We start from the raw sequence: 18,054 nt of genomic DNA, 5'->3' as shown, positions 1-18,054 counted from the left end.
AAAGAACCCTTTCGGAACCCTTTTTTTCTAAGAGTGTACCTTGTTAAATTGCAATAGCAAAATGACATGACATCTAGATATCACTTCCTTATTCCATCCTCTCCCTTTCTGTGGGGTGATTCTAGGTTCTAGGCCTGCATGCTAAGTGAATTCTGCTGCATTTCAGGAGGTGTCAGTGGCAGCAAAGTCCTTCCTATTTGATAAACAGTGTTTACATCAAGCACCCCATTGCCCTATTAGTATTAAAAGGAGTTACTTCAGAAAGCTCTTATTCTGCCCTTAGACACTTTTCTATTATTTATGATGGAATTGAAAGCCTTGCGGAGCGCGAGGATAGAACATCTCTGCATAGGAAATGATGTGCCGCAGCCAGTTTACATAACGCACTCTGGTAAACAGAGGATTAAAGACTACGGGCTAATTAGAGCAAAATGTTATCTCCACACATTACTTTGTTTGGATTAGATGTGTGGGGGGGCTAAAGGCAAGAACATCGTGAAACCTTTGATGATTTCCAAAGCCTTAATATTGAAGTCTTTTAAAGCATGGGACTCATGCATGGGGCTGTACCTAGCTTATAACAACTTTTTGTATCCAGTAAAATTGTGTGAAACAGACATTACAGTGACTTGGGTCCATCATCAGAAGCTTCTTGTTATCTGTGTGAGACTTAGTTCTTATCTTTGAATTCGAGATGTTCTTTCATAGTCAAATGTCACTTCTTAACACAATCAATGCTAGTCACAATATCTTACTTCAAGGCTGACCGGGGTTCAAACCCAGGGTCTCGTGTGCATCGTTTTTGCTGTGCTAAAGCTTAGTTTTACTGGTTATCATACCCATCCAAACTCCTACTCTGGCTCAATCTAAAGACGCGAAGATAGAAAGTATGTAGCCTCACTGAATGTGTGCATTTGGTATGTAACCTCTCTGAATGTGTGCATTTGGTATGTACCCTCACTGAGTGTACATTTGGTATGTAACCTCACTGAATGTGTACATTTGGTATGTAACCTCACTGACTGTGTGCATTTGGTATGTAACCTCACTGAATGTGTGCATTTGGTATGTAACCTCATTGAATGTGTGCATTTGGTATGTAACCTCACTGAGTGTGTGCATTTGGTATGTAACCTCACTGAATGTGTACATTTGGTATGTAACCTCACTGAATGTGTTAATTTGGTATGTAACCTCACTGAATGTGTGCATTTGGTATGTAACCTCACTGAATGTGTGCATTTGGTATGTAACCTCACTGAATGTGTGCATTTGGTATGTAACCTCACTGAATGTGTACATTTGGTATGTAACCTCACTGAATGTGTTAATTTGGTATGTAACCTCACTGAATGTGTGCATTTGGTATGTAACCTCACTGAATGTGTGCATTTGGTATGTAACCTCACTGAATGTGTGCATTTGGTATGTAACCTCACTGAATGTGTGCATTTGGTATGTAACCTCACTGAATGTGTGCATTTGGTATGTAACCTCACTGAATGTGTACATTTGGTATGTAACCTCACTGAATGTGTGCATTTGGTATGTAACCTCACTGAATGTGTGCATTTGGTATGTAACCTCACTGAATGTGTGCATTTGGTATGTAACCTCACTGAATGTGTGCATTTGGTATGTAACCTCACTGAATGTGTGCATTTGGTATGTAACCTCACTGAATGTGTACATTTGGTATGTAACCTCACTGAATGTGTGCATTTGTATGCTTAACTCACTTATCAACCCTGCTCCAAACACCCGATATATCATATGATTTTTCACACTCAAACACCATCAAAGAGACCCCACTCAAATATTGAATCAATCTTTATTTATATTAAATTAAAAATATATTTTTTGACAGATTCATGTAACAAATATGAGGAACAGTACTTCCATGATATCAAGCTTTAGGTATGGTCTAAAGTTCAGTGGAGAGTTGTAGCCAGTGCTGCCAACGTTCTGTGGGGAGGCAGGGAGTAGGAGCTAGAGAGGCTGAACCGGGAAAAAGGGAGGGACACTGTGTCTCTGTCAGTGTTTGACGACATTTATAAATAAGCATGCAGTTAAATCAAACATTACATCAAAATAACTTTAGTAGTTTGTGTTCACGTACTGTACAGGCCAGTCAAGTGGGAGGTGCCTCACGATATTGATCTCAATTTCTACATCTTCCAATTCAACCTTGATGTCTTCGAACATGGAAATCATGGAAAATGTTGGCTCAGGGGTGAATGTACATGTGCACACTGGACTGATAAACAAGCAGAAAGATGGACTGGATAGCACACCACTGAAATAGAAAATGGGCTGAGACATATCTTGTCAGGTTGAGTTGGCAACACTGCTCTGAAGTATTTTGAGAGAGGGAGAGAGTGAGAGAGAGAGAGAGAGAGAGAGAGAGAGGTAAAAAAGAAGAAGATATAAACCATTGTTAACCCCAACACAGATATTAAATAGAGAACTCACAGAGAGATGCTTCATACAGGTCAACTAGCCAGTTTCACAGGCGAGTACCCAACAAGGGTGTTTTACATTTCAAATCAAAATGTACTACCCAAAGTACACATACCGTACACACAGAAGCTCTGTCATATCTAACGCTGACACCTGATAAACAGACAAGGGAAAAAGAACAGGAAAAGAAAAGAAAGTGAAACAGAGAGAAGAGTGGGAAAAGGTCAAAGCATTCTCCTCCTATGGACACATGTCAGCGGGTCGCCTCGTCTCTGTGCTTTATAAAAATACTATTCACATTTTGTCATGGGACAATAGTGTGTTCAATCTGGAGGAAAGTCCAAACGACTGTACAATTACATTGGTTTGATAGGTATATCAATTTCAACACAAAAAATGTAACCGAAAGAATGCGTCCTCTCTAATACGACAATTTGTGCAATTAAGATGCAATTAAGATTGTGTCAAATTATCAGGATGTATTGAAAAATCATCCGAAGATAATACTGAATGAGGTGACGTGTGCTGCGTCTGTAAAAACCCTCATTCATGTTATTAAATACACTTCATCAACACAATAAAATAAACAGAAGTATTTTTGAATATGTTGAAATAGTTTTTAAAAAACAGTGACAGACCAAAACATCGGTCATGATAAATATGACTAAATTAACAGTAGAAGCCAGGATGACTATGAATCCTATACTGAACAGTAAAGATGAATCCTATACTGAACAGTAAAGATGAATCCTATATTTGACAGTAAAGATTAATCCTATACTGAACAGTAAAGATGAATCCTATACTGAACAGTAAAGATGAATCCTATACTGAACAGTAAAGATGAATCCTATATTTGACAGTAAAGATTAATCTTATACTGAACAGTAAAGATGAATCCTATATTTGACAGTAAAGATGAATCCTATGCTGAACAGTAAAGATGAATCCTATACTGAACAGTAAAGATGAATCCTATGCTGAACAGTAAAGATGAATCCTATACTGAACAGTAAAGATGAATCCTATACTGAACAGTAAAGATGAATCCTATACTGAACAGTAAAGATGAATCCTATACTGAACAGTAAAGATGAATCCTATATTTGACAGTAAAGATTAATCTTATACTGAACAGTAAAGATGAATCCTATATTTGACAGTAAAGATGAATCCTATGCTGAACAGTAAAGATGAATCCTATACTGAACAGTAAAGATGAATCCTATACTGAACAGTAAAGATGAATCCTATACTGAACAGTAAAGATGAATCCTATATTTGACAGTAAAGATGAATCCTATGCTGAACAGTAAAGATGAATCCTATACTGAACAGTAAAGATGAATCCTATACTGAACAGTAAAGATGAATCCTATATTGAACAGTAAAGATGAATCCTATTCTGAACAGTAAAGATGAATCCTATTCTGAACAGTAAAGATGAATCCTATACTGAACAGTAAAGATGAATCCTATTCTGAACAGTAAAGATGAATCCTATACTGAACAGTAAGTGTATGTTTGTGAATTAACTGTATACAGTGGTGTAAGGTATTAAACACTTAAACCTTTTCCATGGTGTGTTTTACCTTAACAACAGAAAGTTACTACAGAATTTGTGCTACTGATTTCTTTCCATCTCCAAACAGCAATAGAAGCTGTCCCTCAAACCATCTTTCCTCGGGACAAAAATGGAAAATACTATTAATTGAACTAACAAATACTCAGGGTAAAGAGCAATAACACTCACATTGAGGTATCATGCATGATGATATAGTATTAGGTACAACAGGCATAGCTAATACAGTTCTACTGCAGTGGTGGAGGATACAGTACTTGTGCTGCTGATTGTGTCATAGAATACTTTCCAACTACATACTGTTTAGGAGAATACTAAGGGGCCAAAACCTTTCCAACTACATACTGTATAGGAGAATACTAAGGGGCCAAAACCTTTCCAACTACATACTGTATAGGAGAATACTAAGGGGCCAAAACCTTTCCAACTACATACTGTTTAGGAGAATACTAAGGGGCCAAAACCTTTCCAACTACATACTGTATAGGAGAATACTAAGGGGCCAAAACCTTTCCAACTACATACTGTACAGGAGAATACTAAGGGGCCAAAACCTTTCCAACTACATATTGTATAGGAGAATACCAAGGGGCCAAAACCTTTCCAACTACATACTGTATAGGAGAATACTAAGGGGCCAAAACCTTTCCAACTACATACTGTATAGGAGAATACTAAGGGGCCAAAACCTTTCCAACTACATACTGTATAGGAGAATACTAAGGGGCCAAAACCTTTCCAACTACATACTGTATAGGAGAATACTAAGGGGCCAAAACCTTTCCAACTACATACTGTTTAGGAGAATACTAAGGGGCCGAAACCTTTCCAACTACATACTGTATAGGAGAATACTAAGGGGCCAAAACCTTTCCAACTACATATTGTATAGGAGAATACCAAGGGGCCAAAACCTTTCCAACTACATACTGTATAGGAGAATACTAAGGGGCCAAAACCTTTCCAACTACATACTGTATAGGAGAATACTAAGGGGCCAAAACCTTTCCAACTACATACTGTATAGGAGAATACTAAGGGGCCAAAACCTTTCCAACTACATACTGTATAGGAGAATACTAAGGGGCCAAAACCTTTCCAACTACATACTGTTTAGGAGAATACTAAGGGGCCAAAACCTTTCCAACTACATTCTGTATAGGAGAATACTAAGGGGCCAAAACCTTTCCAACTACATACTGTTTAGGAGAATACTAAGGGGCCAAAACCTTTCCAACTACATACTGTATAGGAGAATACTAAGGGGCCAAAACCTTTCCAACCAAGTACAGATGTCGTTTTCTGGTAGATAAAGAGACGTCAAAAACTAGCGTTGCTATTTGAACAAAATGGCGGCCGGTGAATATTGAGCCAAACTGTTGGCAGCTATGGTGTCCATATTAGGACTGGCTCAGGGTCAAAACAGGCCCTTCTAATATGAACACGTAAAAAGAGAGACTGGTTTTTCACTGGTTTTGAAAATCATAGAATCTGCAATCTGTCATTTCAGTCCTTGGTGAAAAACAAGTTAAACACAACATGAATACTTCACATTGAAATGAAATGTTAATTCCAGTTTGCGGAACTATTTGGGTCCAAAGGCAGAACAAAATAGTTGTCATCATAACCAGAGGCAGTAGAACGGCAGGAAGCAGACAAATAGCACATACATATGAAGACTTCTCATTCAGTACTTCACCATGTCCCCAAGTTTCTCTCTGTTCTGTTCCTTCACATATCTCAACCTTGTAGGTGGAAATGTGAAATGCATTTGAAATAATCACGTGGTTGGATTATTACAACTAAGAAAAAACACGTTATTTAAAAAAATATTTTTCACTTCCTGCTCGTTGGATCAATGTGCTCCATATGGACTAAAACAAACACCCACAATGCAGCAGAAACATGTATCAATAACCCTCTTCTCTGCCACAAGGACAGCTGGGATACGCCTCCTTATGCTGTACGACGAAATATAGACAAAGTAAAGGCAAATCGAGAAGGAAATGAAAAAACGAACATGCATGGCTCCATAACAGCAGTGTAACCAAATGAGTCTGAAACAGAAGTTTACCGGGGGTCCTGGACGTTCCACTAGGCAGCAGAAGCTGTCTGGCAGTATTCTCATAGGTGTTTATGAGGCATCAGTAGTACAGGTAAATGTCCTAAGTCACTATTTATTCTAAATGGTCAGTTACACATGACTTGTAATCACTGGTCCTGCCCGAGTGGCGCAGCGGTCTAAGGCACTGTATCTCAGTGCTAAAGGCGTCCCTACAGACCAAGCAGTATCACAACCTGCCATGAATGAGAGTCCCATAGGGAGGCGCAAATTGGACCAGTGTTGTTGGAGTAGGTCGTCATTGTAAATAAGAATTTGTTCTTAACTGACTTGCCTAGTTAAATATCATAAAAAAAATGTTTCCATTTGGCACTAGTCATACCCTTCACATTAAGGTTGGGGTCAGTTCAGAATTGAATTGAGTTAATTAATAAACAGCCATTTTAAGTCATGAATTACATTTCTGATTTGACAACTGATCTGCATGTAGCCCTCGTCTCAGAGTAACGGAGAGACTTGTGGTGAAGTCACACTAGAAGATTCCGTGTCAAATCTCTGGACCTTGACATTTTGGATTCAGAATGAGGAGTTGGTAATCCTATTGCTGTATAGAGGTGAACTGAGAGTTGTCAGGGGGAGAGAGAGAGGAGGCTAGCTGACTGTCAGTGGGCTTAGTTTAACCACTGGTTCTGTGGTTAAACTACTACCTCTATAGAGGACTAGTTCTGTGGTTAAACTACTACCTCTATAGAGGACTAGTTCTGTGGTTAAACTACTACCTCTATAGAGGACTAGTTCTGTGGTTAAACTACTACCTCTATAGAGGACTAGTTCTGTGGTTAAACTACTACCTCTATAGAGGACTAGTTCTGTGGTTAAACTTAAACCACACACCGATACTACCACCCCCCCTCCCTGTGGAGCCACCTCCCTCCCTCCCTCCCTCCCTTCCTCCATGAGAATCTGTCTATATGGAATCTGTCTCTCATCCATTCATCCAGACCTCCACTAGAAAGGACACCCTCCTCCTCCTCCTCTCTCTGTGTCTCAGCCACCGTAGTGAGTTATAACGGAGACTATTTTTCCTGGTACAGCAGTCCTCCTCATTATCCTCTCATTTGCATTGCAAACCGTTACTACAAACTCTGTGTCCCTGTGTCAGGCCACAATCTGCATAACCTAATTTCCTCGCAGTGATGAATCTCTTCCGAGACATTATTGAGAAAAAATCCTGTCATTCCATTGAAGCCAGTGATAAAGGAACTTTTACAAAATTATTTGTTAAGATGGCCACATGGTTTACAGTAGTTTAGACGTGATAAGTTATTTCAAATGAATCTACCCACATGGTTTACAGTAGTTTAGACGTGAAAAGGTTTTTCTAGTTAAGCTGCCCACATGGTTTACAGTAGTTTTAGACGTGATAAGCTCTTTCAAGATAAACCACCCACATGGTTTACAGTAGTTTAGACGTGATAAGCTCTTTCAAGATAAACCACCCACATGGTTTACAGTAGTTTAGACGTGATAAGCTCTTTCAAGATAAACCACCCACATGGTTTACAGTAGTTTAGACGTGATAAGCTCTTTCAAGATAAGCCACCTTACATGGTTTACAGTAGTTTAGACGCGATAAGCTCTTTCAAGATAAACCACCCACATGGTTTACAGTAGTTTAGACGTGATAAGCTCTTTCAAGATAAACCACCCACATGGTTTACAGTAGTTTAGACGTGATAAGCTCTTTCAAGATAAGCCACCTTACATGGTTTACAGTAGTTTAGACGTGATAAGCTCTTTCAAGATAAGCCACCCACATGGTTTACAGTAGTTTAGACGTGATAAGCTCTTTCAAGATAAGCCACCCACATGTTTTACAGTAGTTTAGACATGATAAGAGCTTTCAAGTGAACAACGTAACTGTGAACGCCACACCCCCAAAAATTATCCAATTGATGACCTGCGTTGTACATACAGGTAAGTAGTTGTTGTTTTTAACACATTATATAAATAATTGTGAAAATTAAATAGAGTAAACATTAAATAAAACATGTTGAAAATGGTACAAGGCTTGGTCACAACAGAGTTAGTTACCGTAAATACTGTAAGAGGTGAGTAACACTGAAGTGATGGTGATGCAATATCTACAATATGTAGCTCCTTTGTGAGGAACATTTCAACATACAGTAGTGGTTGGTTGTCTTTCCATCTCTCTCTCTCTCCAGTTCATTTTGTCGCAACAACAGTCATGTAAAACACTGTGCTCTGTATAACATCTCTTTTTCGACACACTGCATCTTTTTCGTCTGCGTTCCTCATCGTGGTTCCCTCGTACCGTCCTGAGAGTCCTGACACCATCCCTGTCTGTGTAGAGAACAGTACATATGGTCATACTATCTCCATATTGCGTGGTTCCTCGATGCTTCGTTCACAAATACCACCACCGCTGCCAGTCCAGCTTATATACAGCGTCAGAGGTTAACATGGCCTGGTCTTTACCTAGAGCCGTTTTACTGTTGTTACTGTACCAGTTAGGGGCTAGAGTGGAGATAAGGAGGTGGAGTCTGGTAGTGTGTTGGTTGGTGGCACTCTGAGTAGGGTCTGCAAGCTCCTTCTCTGGAGAACACTAGCTAGTTAGCTAGTTAGCGCAGTTGATGGCTGGTGGGATGTCATGGGGAGGGGTTTTGGGGAGGCTCTTGTGACTGTTTGAGGTACTGAGGAACCGGAGAAGGCTGGGTACTGGCTGGTCCAGGAGATGGAGGAAGATGGGTTGGGACCTCACTCCTATACCACTGTGTTCCTCTGTCGGTACGGGGGAGGGGGCAGAACTGTGCCCGGCTTGAGATTGGACGAGAACTCTGATAGGTACTCTGGGTTTTCGGCCACCACCGGCCTGATGCAGCCGTTCCGTTTGTAGAACAACTTGCCATTGGTGGTTCCCGCCTCAAGGGTGCTGCCCGCCTGGTTTGTAACGCTGTTCAACGGCTTGGGTGGCAGGCTGTGCTGCCAGTACTCTGGATTGTCAAAGGTCACCTTGAGCTTCTTGCCTGCCGGTTTGCCTCCCGCCTGGTTCCCCTGTCCCTGCTTCAGTACACTGCCAGGGTGGGTGGTGTGCCCCTGGTAGGCTGGTATAACACTTCTCTGGTCCTCGGGCGCCGACATGGAGATGGGACCTTTCTTGACAGTTGACCTTTCAGGGTGGTAAACCTGGGTGGCAGAGAGCCCACCACCACACTGGATTAGGTGGGACTGGTGTCCCTGAAGGCCCAGGTGGGTCCGTTGTGGTGAGTTGCCAGATAGGGCCGAGTGGCCAGGTTTCACACCAACACTGTGGAGCTTGTGAATGTGGTGACCCGGCACTGGGTGATGGCAGCCTCCCTGCAGCCCAGAAGAGGAGCTCTCTGTCGGTACGACGGGGTAGTAAGGAAGGCCAGTCTGGACGGTGAGTTGGGGAAAGGAGCCAATACTGATAGTCGAGGCTGTACTCTGCGATGGGAGACCACCGTTCTTTCTCAGGACCAGGTCTCCGGGGTTGTGGAAGGTGTTGAGGTAGAGAGGCTCGTTGATGTACTCGTCTTCGCCCCCCTTGGGCTGGCTGTTGGGTGTGCTGTGGTAGGCCGGGTTGTCCAGGGCGTGGACCTCGCCGTTCTTGCGTCGCGCCACGAATGGGTTCTCCTCAATCGGTTTCAGATAGTCTAGAGAGAAAGAGAGAGAGAGAGAGAGAGAGAGAGAGAGAGAGAGAGAGAGAGAGAGAGAGAGAGAGAGAGAGAGAGAGAGAGAGAGAGAGAGAGAGAGAGAGAGAGAGAGAGAGAGAAAGAAGGAGATAAAACAATAAATAGTGTGTGTGAGAGAGAGAGAGAGAGAGAGAGAGAGAAAGAAGAGCAAGAGAGAGAAAATGAGAAGAGGGTAGTTCACCAAAGATCACTGAGCAGATCCATATCAAGGTCTGAAGGCCACCTTGCCAACCCTTTCCTTGGCAGTCTCCTCTCCCAGCAACCTGAGGTGAACCAGCAGCTCCAGTTCTGCACTATAATAGTATGGGGTGGAATCTATCTATTTGACACTCCTCCCCCTCCACTTCTCCACCCCTCCCCCTCCACTTCTCCACTCCTCCACTTCTCCACTTCTCCATCCCTCCACCTCCACTCCTCCACCCCTCCACTCCTCCACTTCTCCACTCCTCCACCCCTCCACTCCTCCACTTCTCCACTCCTCCATCCCTCCACTTCTCCACCCCTCCACTCCTCCACTCCTCCACTTCACTCCTCCACTTCTCCACTCCTCCACCCCTCCACCTCCACTCCTCCACTTCTCCACCCCTCCACTCCTCCACCCCTCCACCTCCACTTCTCCAACCCTACACTCCTCCACTCCTCCACTCCTCCACTTCACTCCTCCACTTCTCCACTCCTCCACCCCTCCACCTCCACTCCTCCACTTCTCCACCCCTCCACTTCTCCACCCCTCCACTCCTCCACCCCTCCACTCCTCCCCCTCCACTTCTCCACTCCTCCACCCCTCCACTCCTCCACTTCTCCACTCCTCCATCCCTCCACCTCCACTCCTCCACTTCTCCACCCCTCCAATTCTCCACCCCTCCACTCCTCCACTTCTCCACCCCTCCACTCCTCCACTTCTCCACCCCTCCACTCCTCCACTTCTCCACTCCTCCATCCCTCCACCTCCACTCCTCCACTTCTCCACCCCTCCACTCCTCCCCCTGCACTCCTCCACCCCTCCACCCCTCCACTCCTCCACTTCTCCACTCCTCCACTTCTCCACTCCTCCACTTCTCCACCCCTCCACTCCTCCACCCCTCCACTCCTCCACTTCTCCACTCCTCCACTTCTCCACCCCTCCACTTCTCCACTCCTCCACCCCTCCACCTCCACTCCTCCACTTCTCCACCCCTCCACTTCTCCACCCCTCCACTCCTCCACTTCTCCACCCCTCCACTCCTCCCCCTCCACTTCTCCACCCCTCCACTCCTCCCCCTCCACTTCTCCACTCCTCCATCCCTCCACCTCCACTCCTCCACTTCTCCACCCCTCCACTTCTCCACCCCTCCACTCCTCCACTTCTCCACCCCTCCACTCCTCCACTTCTCCACTCCTCCATCCCTCCACCTCCACTCCTCCACTCCTCCACTCCTCCCCCTGCACTCCTCCACCCCTCCACCCCTCCACTCCTCCACTTCTCCACTCCTCCACCTCCACTCCTCCACTTCTCCACCCCTCCACTCCTCCACCCCTCCACTCCTCCACTTCTCCACTCCTCCACTTCTCCACCCCTCCACTTCTCCACCCCTTCACTCCTCCACTCCTCCACTCCTCCACTTCACTCCTCCACTCCTCCACCCCTCCACTTCTCCACCCCTCCACTCCCCCACTCCTCCACTCCTCCACTCCTCCACTTCTCCACTCCTCCACTTCTCCACCCCTCCACTTCTCCACCCCTCCACTCCTCCACCCCTCCACTCCTCCACTTCTCCACTTCTCCACTTCTCCACCCCTACACTCCTCCACTCCTCCACTCCTCCACTTCACTCCTCCACTCCTCCACTCCTCCACCCCTGCACTTCACTCCTCCACTTCTCCACTCCTCCACTTCTCCACCCCTCCACTTCTCCACCCTTTCACTCCTCCACTCCTCCACTCCTCCACTTCACTCCTCCACTCCTCCACCCCTCCACTTCTCCACCCCTCCACTCCTCCACTCCTCCACTTCTCCACTCCTCCACTTCTCCACCCCTCCACTTCTCCACCCCTCCACTCCTCCACCCCTCCACTCCTCCACTTCTCCACTTCTCCACTTCTCCACCCCTACACTCCTCCACTCCTCCACTCCTCCACTTCACTCCTCCACTCCTCCACTCCTCCACCCCTCCACTTCTCCACCCCTCCACTCCCCCACTCCTCCACCTCTCCACCCCTCCACTCCTCCACTTCTCCACCCCTCCACTTCTCCACCCCTCCACTTCTCCACACCTCCACTCCTCCACCCCTCCACTTCTCCACCCCTCCACTCCCCCACTCCTGCACCCCTCCACTTCTCCACCCCTCCACTTTTCCACCCCTCCACTTATCCACTCCTCCACCCCTCCACTCCTCCACCTCTCTACCCCTCCACCCCTCCACTCCCCCATTTCGCTACTTCTCCACTCCCCCACTCCTGTACCCCTCCACTCCCCCACTCCTCCACTCCCCCACTCTTCTACCCCTCCACTCCTCCACTCCTCGACTCCTCCCCTCCTCCACCCGTCCACTCCCCTACCCCCCCACTCCTCCACTCCTCCACCCCTCTACTCCTCCACCCCTCCACTCTCCCATTTCTCTACTTCTCCACTCCCCCACTCCTCTACCCCTCCACTCCCCCACTCCCCCACTCCTCTACCCCTCCACTCCTCTACCCCTCTACTCCTCCACTCCTCCACTCCTCCATTACCCTACTCCACTCTGGTGCTCAACCGCCCCTCCACTCCCCCACTCCTCTACCCCTCCACCCCTCCACTCCTTCATTGCATCAGTTTTGTTTCTCTGGTTTTAGTTTTATTGCCTCCTCTCTACCCCTCCACTCCTCCACCCCTCCACTCCTCCACCCCTCCACTCCTCCACTCCTCCACCCCTCCACTCCTCCACTCCTCCACCCCTCCACTCCCCCACTCCCCCACTCCTCTACCCCTCCACTCCTCTACCCCTCTACTCCTCCACCCCTCCACTCCTCCATTCCCTTACTCCACTCTGGTGCTCAACCGCCCCTCCACCCCTCCACTCCTTCATTGCATCAGTTTTGTTTCTCTGGTTTTAGTTTTATTGCCTCCTCTCTACCCCTCCACCCCTCCACTCCTCCACCCCTCCACTCCTCCACTTCTCCATCCCTCCACTTCTCCACCCCTCCACTTTTCCACCCCTCCACTTCTCCAATCCTCCACCCCTCCACCTCTCTACCCCTCCACCCCTCCACTCCCCCATTTCGCTACTTCTCCACTCCCCCACTCCTGTACCCCTCCACTCCTCCACTCCTCCACACGTCCACTCCTCTACCCCTCCACTCCTCCACTCCTCAACTCCTCCCCTCCTCCACCCGTCCACTCCCCTACCCCCCCACTCCTCCACTCCTCCACCTCTCCACCCCTCCACCCCTCCACTCTCCCATTTCCCTACTTCTCCACTCCCCCACTCCTCTACCCCTCCACTCCCCCACTCCTCCACTCCCCCACTCCTCTACCCCTCCACTCCTCTACCCCTCTACTCCTCCACTCCTCCACCCCTCCACTCCTCCATTCCCTTACTCCACTCTGGTGCTCAACCGCCCCTCCACCCCTCCACTCCTTCATTGCATCAGTTTTGTTTCTCTGGTTTTAGTTTTATTGCCAGCTTCTCCACAAATCGAAGTTGCATGAGACTGACAGAGTGAAAACAGCCTATGATCAAAGCCCGAAGTAGTAATATCTGAGCTAAAGCTTGTGTTTACAACGCTCAGAGTCAGCGAACAATATAATGGGAATCTAAAGATGTAGAACAATGTAGAATCATACTGTTATGCTAAAAATGACTGGGAGTACAGCAGGCTGTTGTCCAGAGAGGTTAGAGACAGAGGTACAGTGACTATAGTAGTGAATGAAGGTTTTGAAGGAAGTGATGTAGGTCCTTCCATTACAGAGCGAGACACGACATGGCTACAGAAAACTAGGCCATGTTGAACTGGTGTTGAACTGGTGTTGAACTGGTGTTGAACTGGTCTTAAACTGGTGTTGAACTGGTGTTGAACTGGTGTTGAGCTGGTGTTGAACTGGTGTTGAACTGGTCTTAAACTGGTCTTAAACTGGTGTTGAACTGGTGTTGAACTGGTCTTAAACTGGTCTTAAACTGGTCTTAAACTGGTGTTGAACTGGTGTTGAACTGGTCTTAAACTGGTCTTAAACTGGTGTTGAACTGGTGTTGAACTGGTGTTGAACTGGTGTTGAACTGGTGTTGAACTGTTGAAGTGTTTCGTTTTTCCACCCGACTTCAAAGGAACAAACAAAGCTTGGCTCTTTTCACTGAGCCCTCATAGGAGTAACTGGTTGAAATGACAAGCTGTCTTACGTCTAGTCAGTGTCTCCTAGCTGCAGGTGTCTAGACGTTGACTCTTAGGTCTAGATCTGTCTAGGCTCTAGGCTTGGGTTTCCCGGACACAGATAAGCCTAGCTATTCCAATGGAGATTCTTCATTGTGCATGTTTTTTAGTTCAGGACTAAGCCAGCCCCAGATGGTCTACCTACCTGATGAGGTCTTATCCTTCATGGGGGTCATGTAGCCGTCCTCGTCCGTGTCCCCCCGGGGCCCCACACCCCGGTCCCCCAGGAACACGGTAGGGTCGGCACTGTAGCGCTGCCCGTTGTTGTCCTCTGCCCCGGGCCTTGTCTGGGTCTTCTTCTTGAGCAGCGTGCCGTTGCAGCGCTGGTCCTCCAGGGCGTCCAGGGCTGCCCCCTGCGTGCCTGCAGGATCTGGAGAGGAGACACAAGACGGAGACCCTCCCAATGCCAGGCCCTCCTCAGGGGTCGAGCCTGAACCGTCCCGGTACCCAAACTGGTTCTGGGGAAAGAGGGGAGACAACGTGAGAGGAAAACATTAACTCCAATGTAGGAGGACTAACACTCATTACAAAGCCGCTCTTACAAATCAAGGATGTTTTTCATTTATTTAATGTAATTTATTATTCTCATGGAGATTAACATCTCTGACAAGAGAGGGCCTGTATAGTTACTCTGAAATCATATCTGGACCAGACTTATGAGAGAAAACGTTGGATTCCATGAACCAACATGTTGTTGCGAATTAAATTTCTCTGCGGCTGTTTTCCAGGGTATAGTTTGGTTCAAAGGTCTCTAAGAAAGAAGGAGGAAAAAACAGAGTTGATATTTAAACACCTGAACCCTATGAGCAACAACAATAACAACAACAAACATATTACATGACTTATAGGGCAAGTATATTTCCTGATATTCTCCAGGATAGCTCCAAGCTATTAGAGCTGGGCCAGCTTGCCAGAGTTTCTACTAGAGAGCCACCCCCCTGAGCCATCCCCCTGCCCGCAATGTTTTACTGCTAATATTAGTCACCTTCTGGGAAGCCACAAAGGGAGAGAGGGGGGGGGGGGGGGGGGGTCCTGGGGACCGGCCTCTATTTCACTCCCACCCACTCTTTCCCTCTGTCCTCTCTCCATCACTCCATCGCTCTGCAATCATCTCTTCTCCTCTCCTCCTCTAGCCCAACCTCTCTATTCATCCCTCTCCTCCGTCAAGTTTTTAAAAGGCCCCCATTATCCTCTCCTCCGGTGAGGTTCAATCAGAAAAGCAAATTAGTCAGAATTACACTCTATCCCAAATGGAACCCTATTCCCTTTATAGTGCATTACTTCTGACCAGAACTCAAAAGAAGTCCACTGTATAGGCAAGGGGGGCATTTGGGCAACATCCTAGCTAGTCTATTTTATTCACTGTGCCAGCGGAGCCAGTGTTCCAGTTCTTTCACTTTGCAATTTTCTCCCATGACTCCCTGTCCTATTCATAGTCCTAGACTGTTTGACTGCATAATGAAAATGTGTTTCAGTCAGAATATTGACCTTTGACATTTCAGATGTGTGAGTGCCTGTGTCCAGGTCCCCCAGGGCCATGGCATGACCGCCAGCACGAGGGCACACGGGCACACAGTCAATATGAGATGCAGGATCATGGTTGAGGCAGAGCGGCGGCGAGCGGCAGAGTAAATAGCCAAGCCCAGGACTCATTGTCTCTGAGCAAACGGTGGCGGCGCTTTAGTGGAGAGGCTGCTATTTACACATGGAGGCCGGCGTAATGAAAAAGGAGGCCTGGAGAGCGGGTGGATAAAAAGGCCATGGTCGGGCGTGACACACTGGGACACAGAGATGGAGAAGAACTGGAGGAGATACACTGGGACAGAGAGAGAGAGAAGAACTGGAGGAGGCAGACTGTGACAGAGAGATGGAGAAGAACTGGAGGAGATACACTGGGACACAGAGAGAAGAACTGGAGGAGGCAGACTGGGACAGAGAGATGGAGAAGAACTGGAGGAGATACACTGGGACAGAGAGAGAGAGAAGAACTGGAGGAGGCAGACTGGGACAGAGAGAGAGAGGGAAGAACTGGAGGAGATACACTGGGACAGAGAGAGGGAAGAACGGGAGGAGATACACTGGGACAGAGAGAGGGAGAAGAATTGGAGGAGATACACTGGGACAGAGAGAGAGAGAATAACTGGAGGAGATACACTCGGACAGAGAGAGAGAGAGAAGAACTGGAGGAGGCAGACTGGGACAGAGAGAGAAGAACTGGAGGAGGCAGACTGGGACAGAGAGAGAAGAACTGGGGGAGATACACTGGGACAGAGAGAGAGAAAAGAACTAGAGGAGATACACTGGGACAGAGAGAGAGAGAAGAACTGGAAGAGATAAACTGGGACAGAGAGAGAGAGAAGAACTGGAGGAGGCAGACTGGGACAGAGAGAGAGAGAAGAACTGGAGGAGATACACTGGGACAGAGAGAGAGAGAAGAACTGGAGGAGATACACTGGGACAGAGAGAGAGAGAAGAGCTGGAGGAGATACACGGACAGAGAGAGAGAGAAGAACTGGAGGAGGCAGACTGGAACAGAGAGATAAGAACTGAAGGAGATACACTGGGACAGAGAGAGAGAGAAGAACTGGAGGAGATACACTGGGACAGAGAGAGAGAGAAGAACTGGAGGAGGCAGACTGGGACAGAGAGAGAAGAACTGAAGGAGATACACTGGGACAGAGAGAGAGAAGAACTGGAGGAGGCAGACTGGGACAGAGAGAGAGAGAAGAACTGGAGGAGATACACTGGGACAGAGAGAGAGAGAAGAACTGGAGGAGATACACTGGGACAGAGAGAGGGAGAAGAACTGGAGGAGATACACTGGGACAGAGAGAGAAGAACTGGAGGAGATACACAGGGACAGAGAGAGAGGGAAGAACTGGAGGAGGCAGACTGGGACAGAGAGAGGGAGAAGAACTGGAGGAGATACACTGGGACAGAGAGAGAGAGAAGAACTGGAGCAGGCAGACTGGGACAGAGAGAGGGAGAAAGGCTGTCTAGATGAATGGAAATCAGATGGAAGTGGAGGTAGGGTTTGATACTTTCTGAGGCTGATAGGACATTGAGGAAAAGAGAGGAGGAATTACATCACAATTTTGTTGTTGTGGATAGTATGTGTGTGTGGTTGTGTGTTAATTTGAGTGTGTGTGTGTATGTGTGTGTGTGTGTGTGTGTGTGTGTGTGTGTTTCTGCATGTGTGTGTGTGTGTGTGGGGGGAGGTTCTGTGCATGTGTGTGTGTGTGTGTGTGTGTGGGGGGGGGGGGGTTCTGTGCATGTGTGTGTGTGTGTGTGTGTGTGTGTGTGTGTGTGTGTGTGTGTGTGTGTGTGTGTGTGTGTGTGTGTGTGTGTGTGTGTGTGTGTGTGTGTGTGTGTGTGTGTGTGTGTGTGCGTGCGTGCGTGCTTCTACCTACCCTGTTGGAGTCGACGCGGAGCCTGGCTGTGTATGATAGTGGAGGCATGTTAAAGTGATGGGGAACCAGGTACTCCTCAGCATCCATAAAGTCCTCCACATCCTCCTCATCCAACAGGCTCTGGAAGAACTTACTGTCGTTGGGGCTGGGCAGCTTCATACGGTCATCCCCCTGAGTTAAGAAGCACAGATACACAACATCACATTACTGTCTACTGGGTTGTGTTCAGCAGAGCACAGCGTAGCGAAATGTTTTGCTGCGCAACACCAACATTTGGGACGGTTGCGCTAACGTATGCTAATGTGATTAGCTTGACGTTGTAAGTAACAAGAACATCTCCTAGGACATGTCTTATATGGGCAGAAAGCTGAGATTATTGTTAATCTAAATGCACTGTCCAATTTACAGTAGCTATTACAGTG

At 47.0% G+C, this 18,054-nt stretch overlaps 1 protein-coding gene and 1 long non-coding RNA gene across 3 annotated transcripts in view; both read right to left on the bottom strand.

The window, feature by feature from the left end:
- Positions 1-1,814: 1,814 nt before the first annotated feature.
- LOC118965238 lies at positions 1,815-7,021 on the bottom strand. The gene is made up of 2 exons (XR_005052497.1): positions 4,372-7,021; positions 1,815-4,326 (listed from the first exon to the last, which is right to left on the bottom strand). It is a non-coding gene; the product is annotated as an uncharacterized LOC118965238 (long non-coding RNA).
- A 56-nt stretch (positions 7,022-7,077) lies between these two features.
- Positions 7,078-18,054, bottom strand: part of LOC110515808 (receptor tyrosine-protein kinase erbB-4) — a 479,351-nt gene continuing 468,374 nt past the window's right edge. For both annotated transcript variants that reach the window (XM_036982454.1, XM_036982455.1), the window contains exons 25-27: positions 17,633-17,803; positions 14,368-14,680; positions 7,078-9,799 (exon numbers count right to left, since the gene is read on the bottom strand). In XM_036982454.1, the coding sequence (XP_036838349.1) occupies positions 8,889-9,799; positions 14,368-14,680; positions 17,633-17,803 (1,395 nt within the window). In that variant the 3' untranslated portion in view covers positions 7,078-8,888. The remainder of the gene's footprint in view (positions 9,800-14,367; positions 14,681-17,632; positions 17,804-18,054) is intronic.

The sequence above is a fragment of the Oncorhynchus mykiss genome, chromosome 7 (genome assembly GCF_013265735.2).
Source record: "Oncorhynchus mykiss isolate Arlee chromosome 7, USDA_OmykA_1.1, whole genome shotgun sequence".
Classification (NCBI taxonomy): Eukaryota; Metazoa; Chordata; class Actinopteri; order Salmoniformes; family Salmonidae; genus Oncorhynchus; species Oncorhynchus mykiss.
Note: the sequence above shows the minus strand (reverse complement) of the source record. Positions and strands in the feature narration are given on the sequence as shown.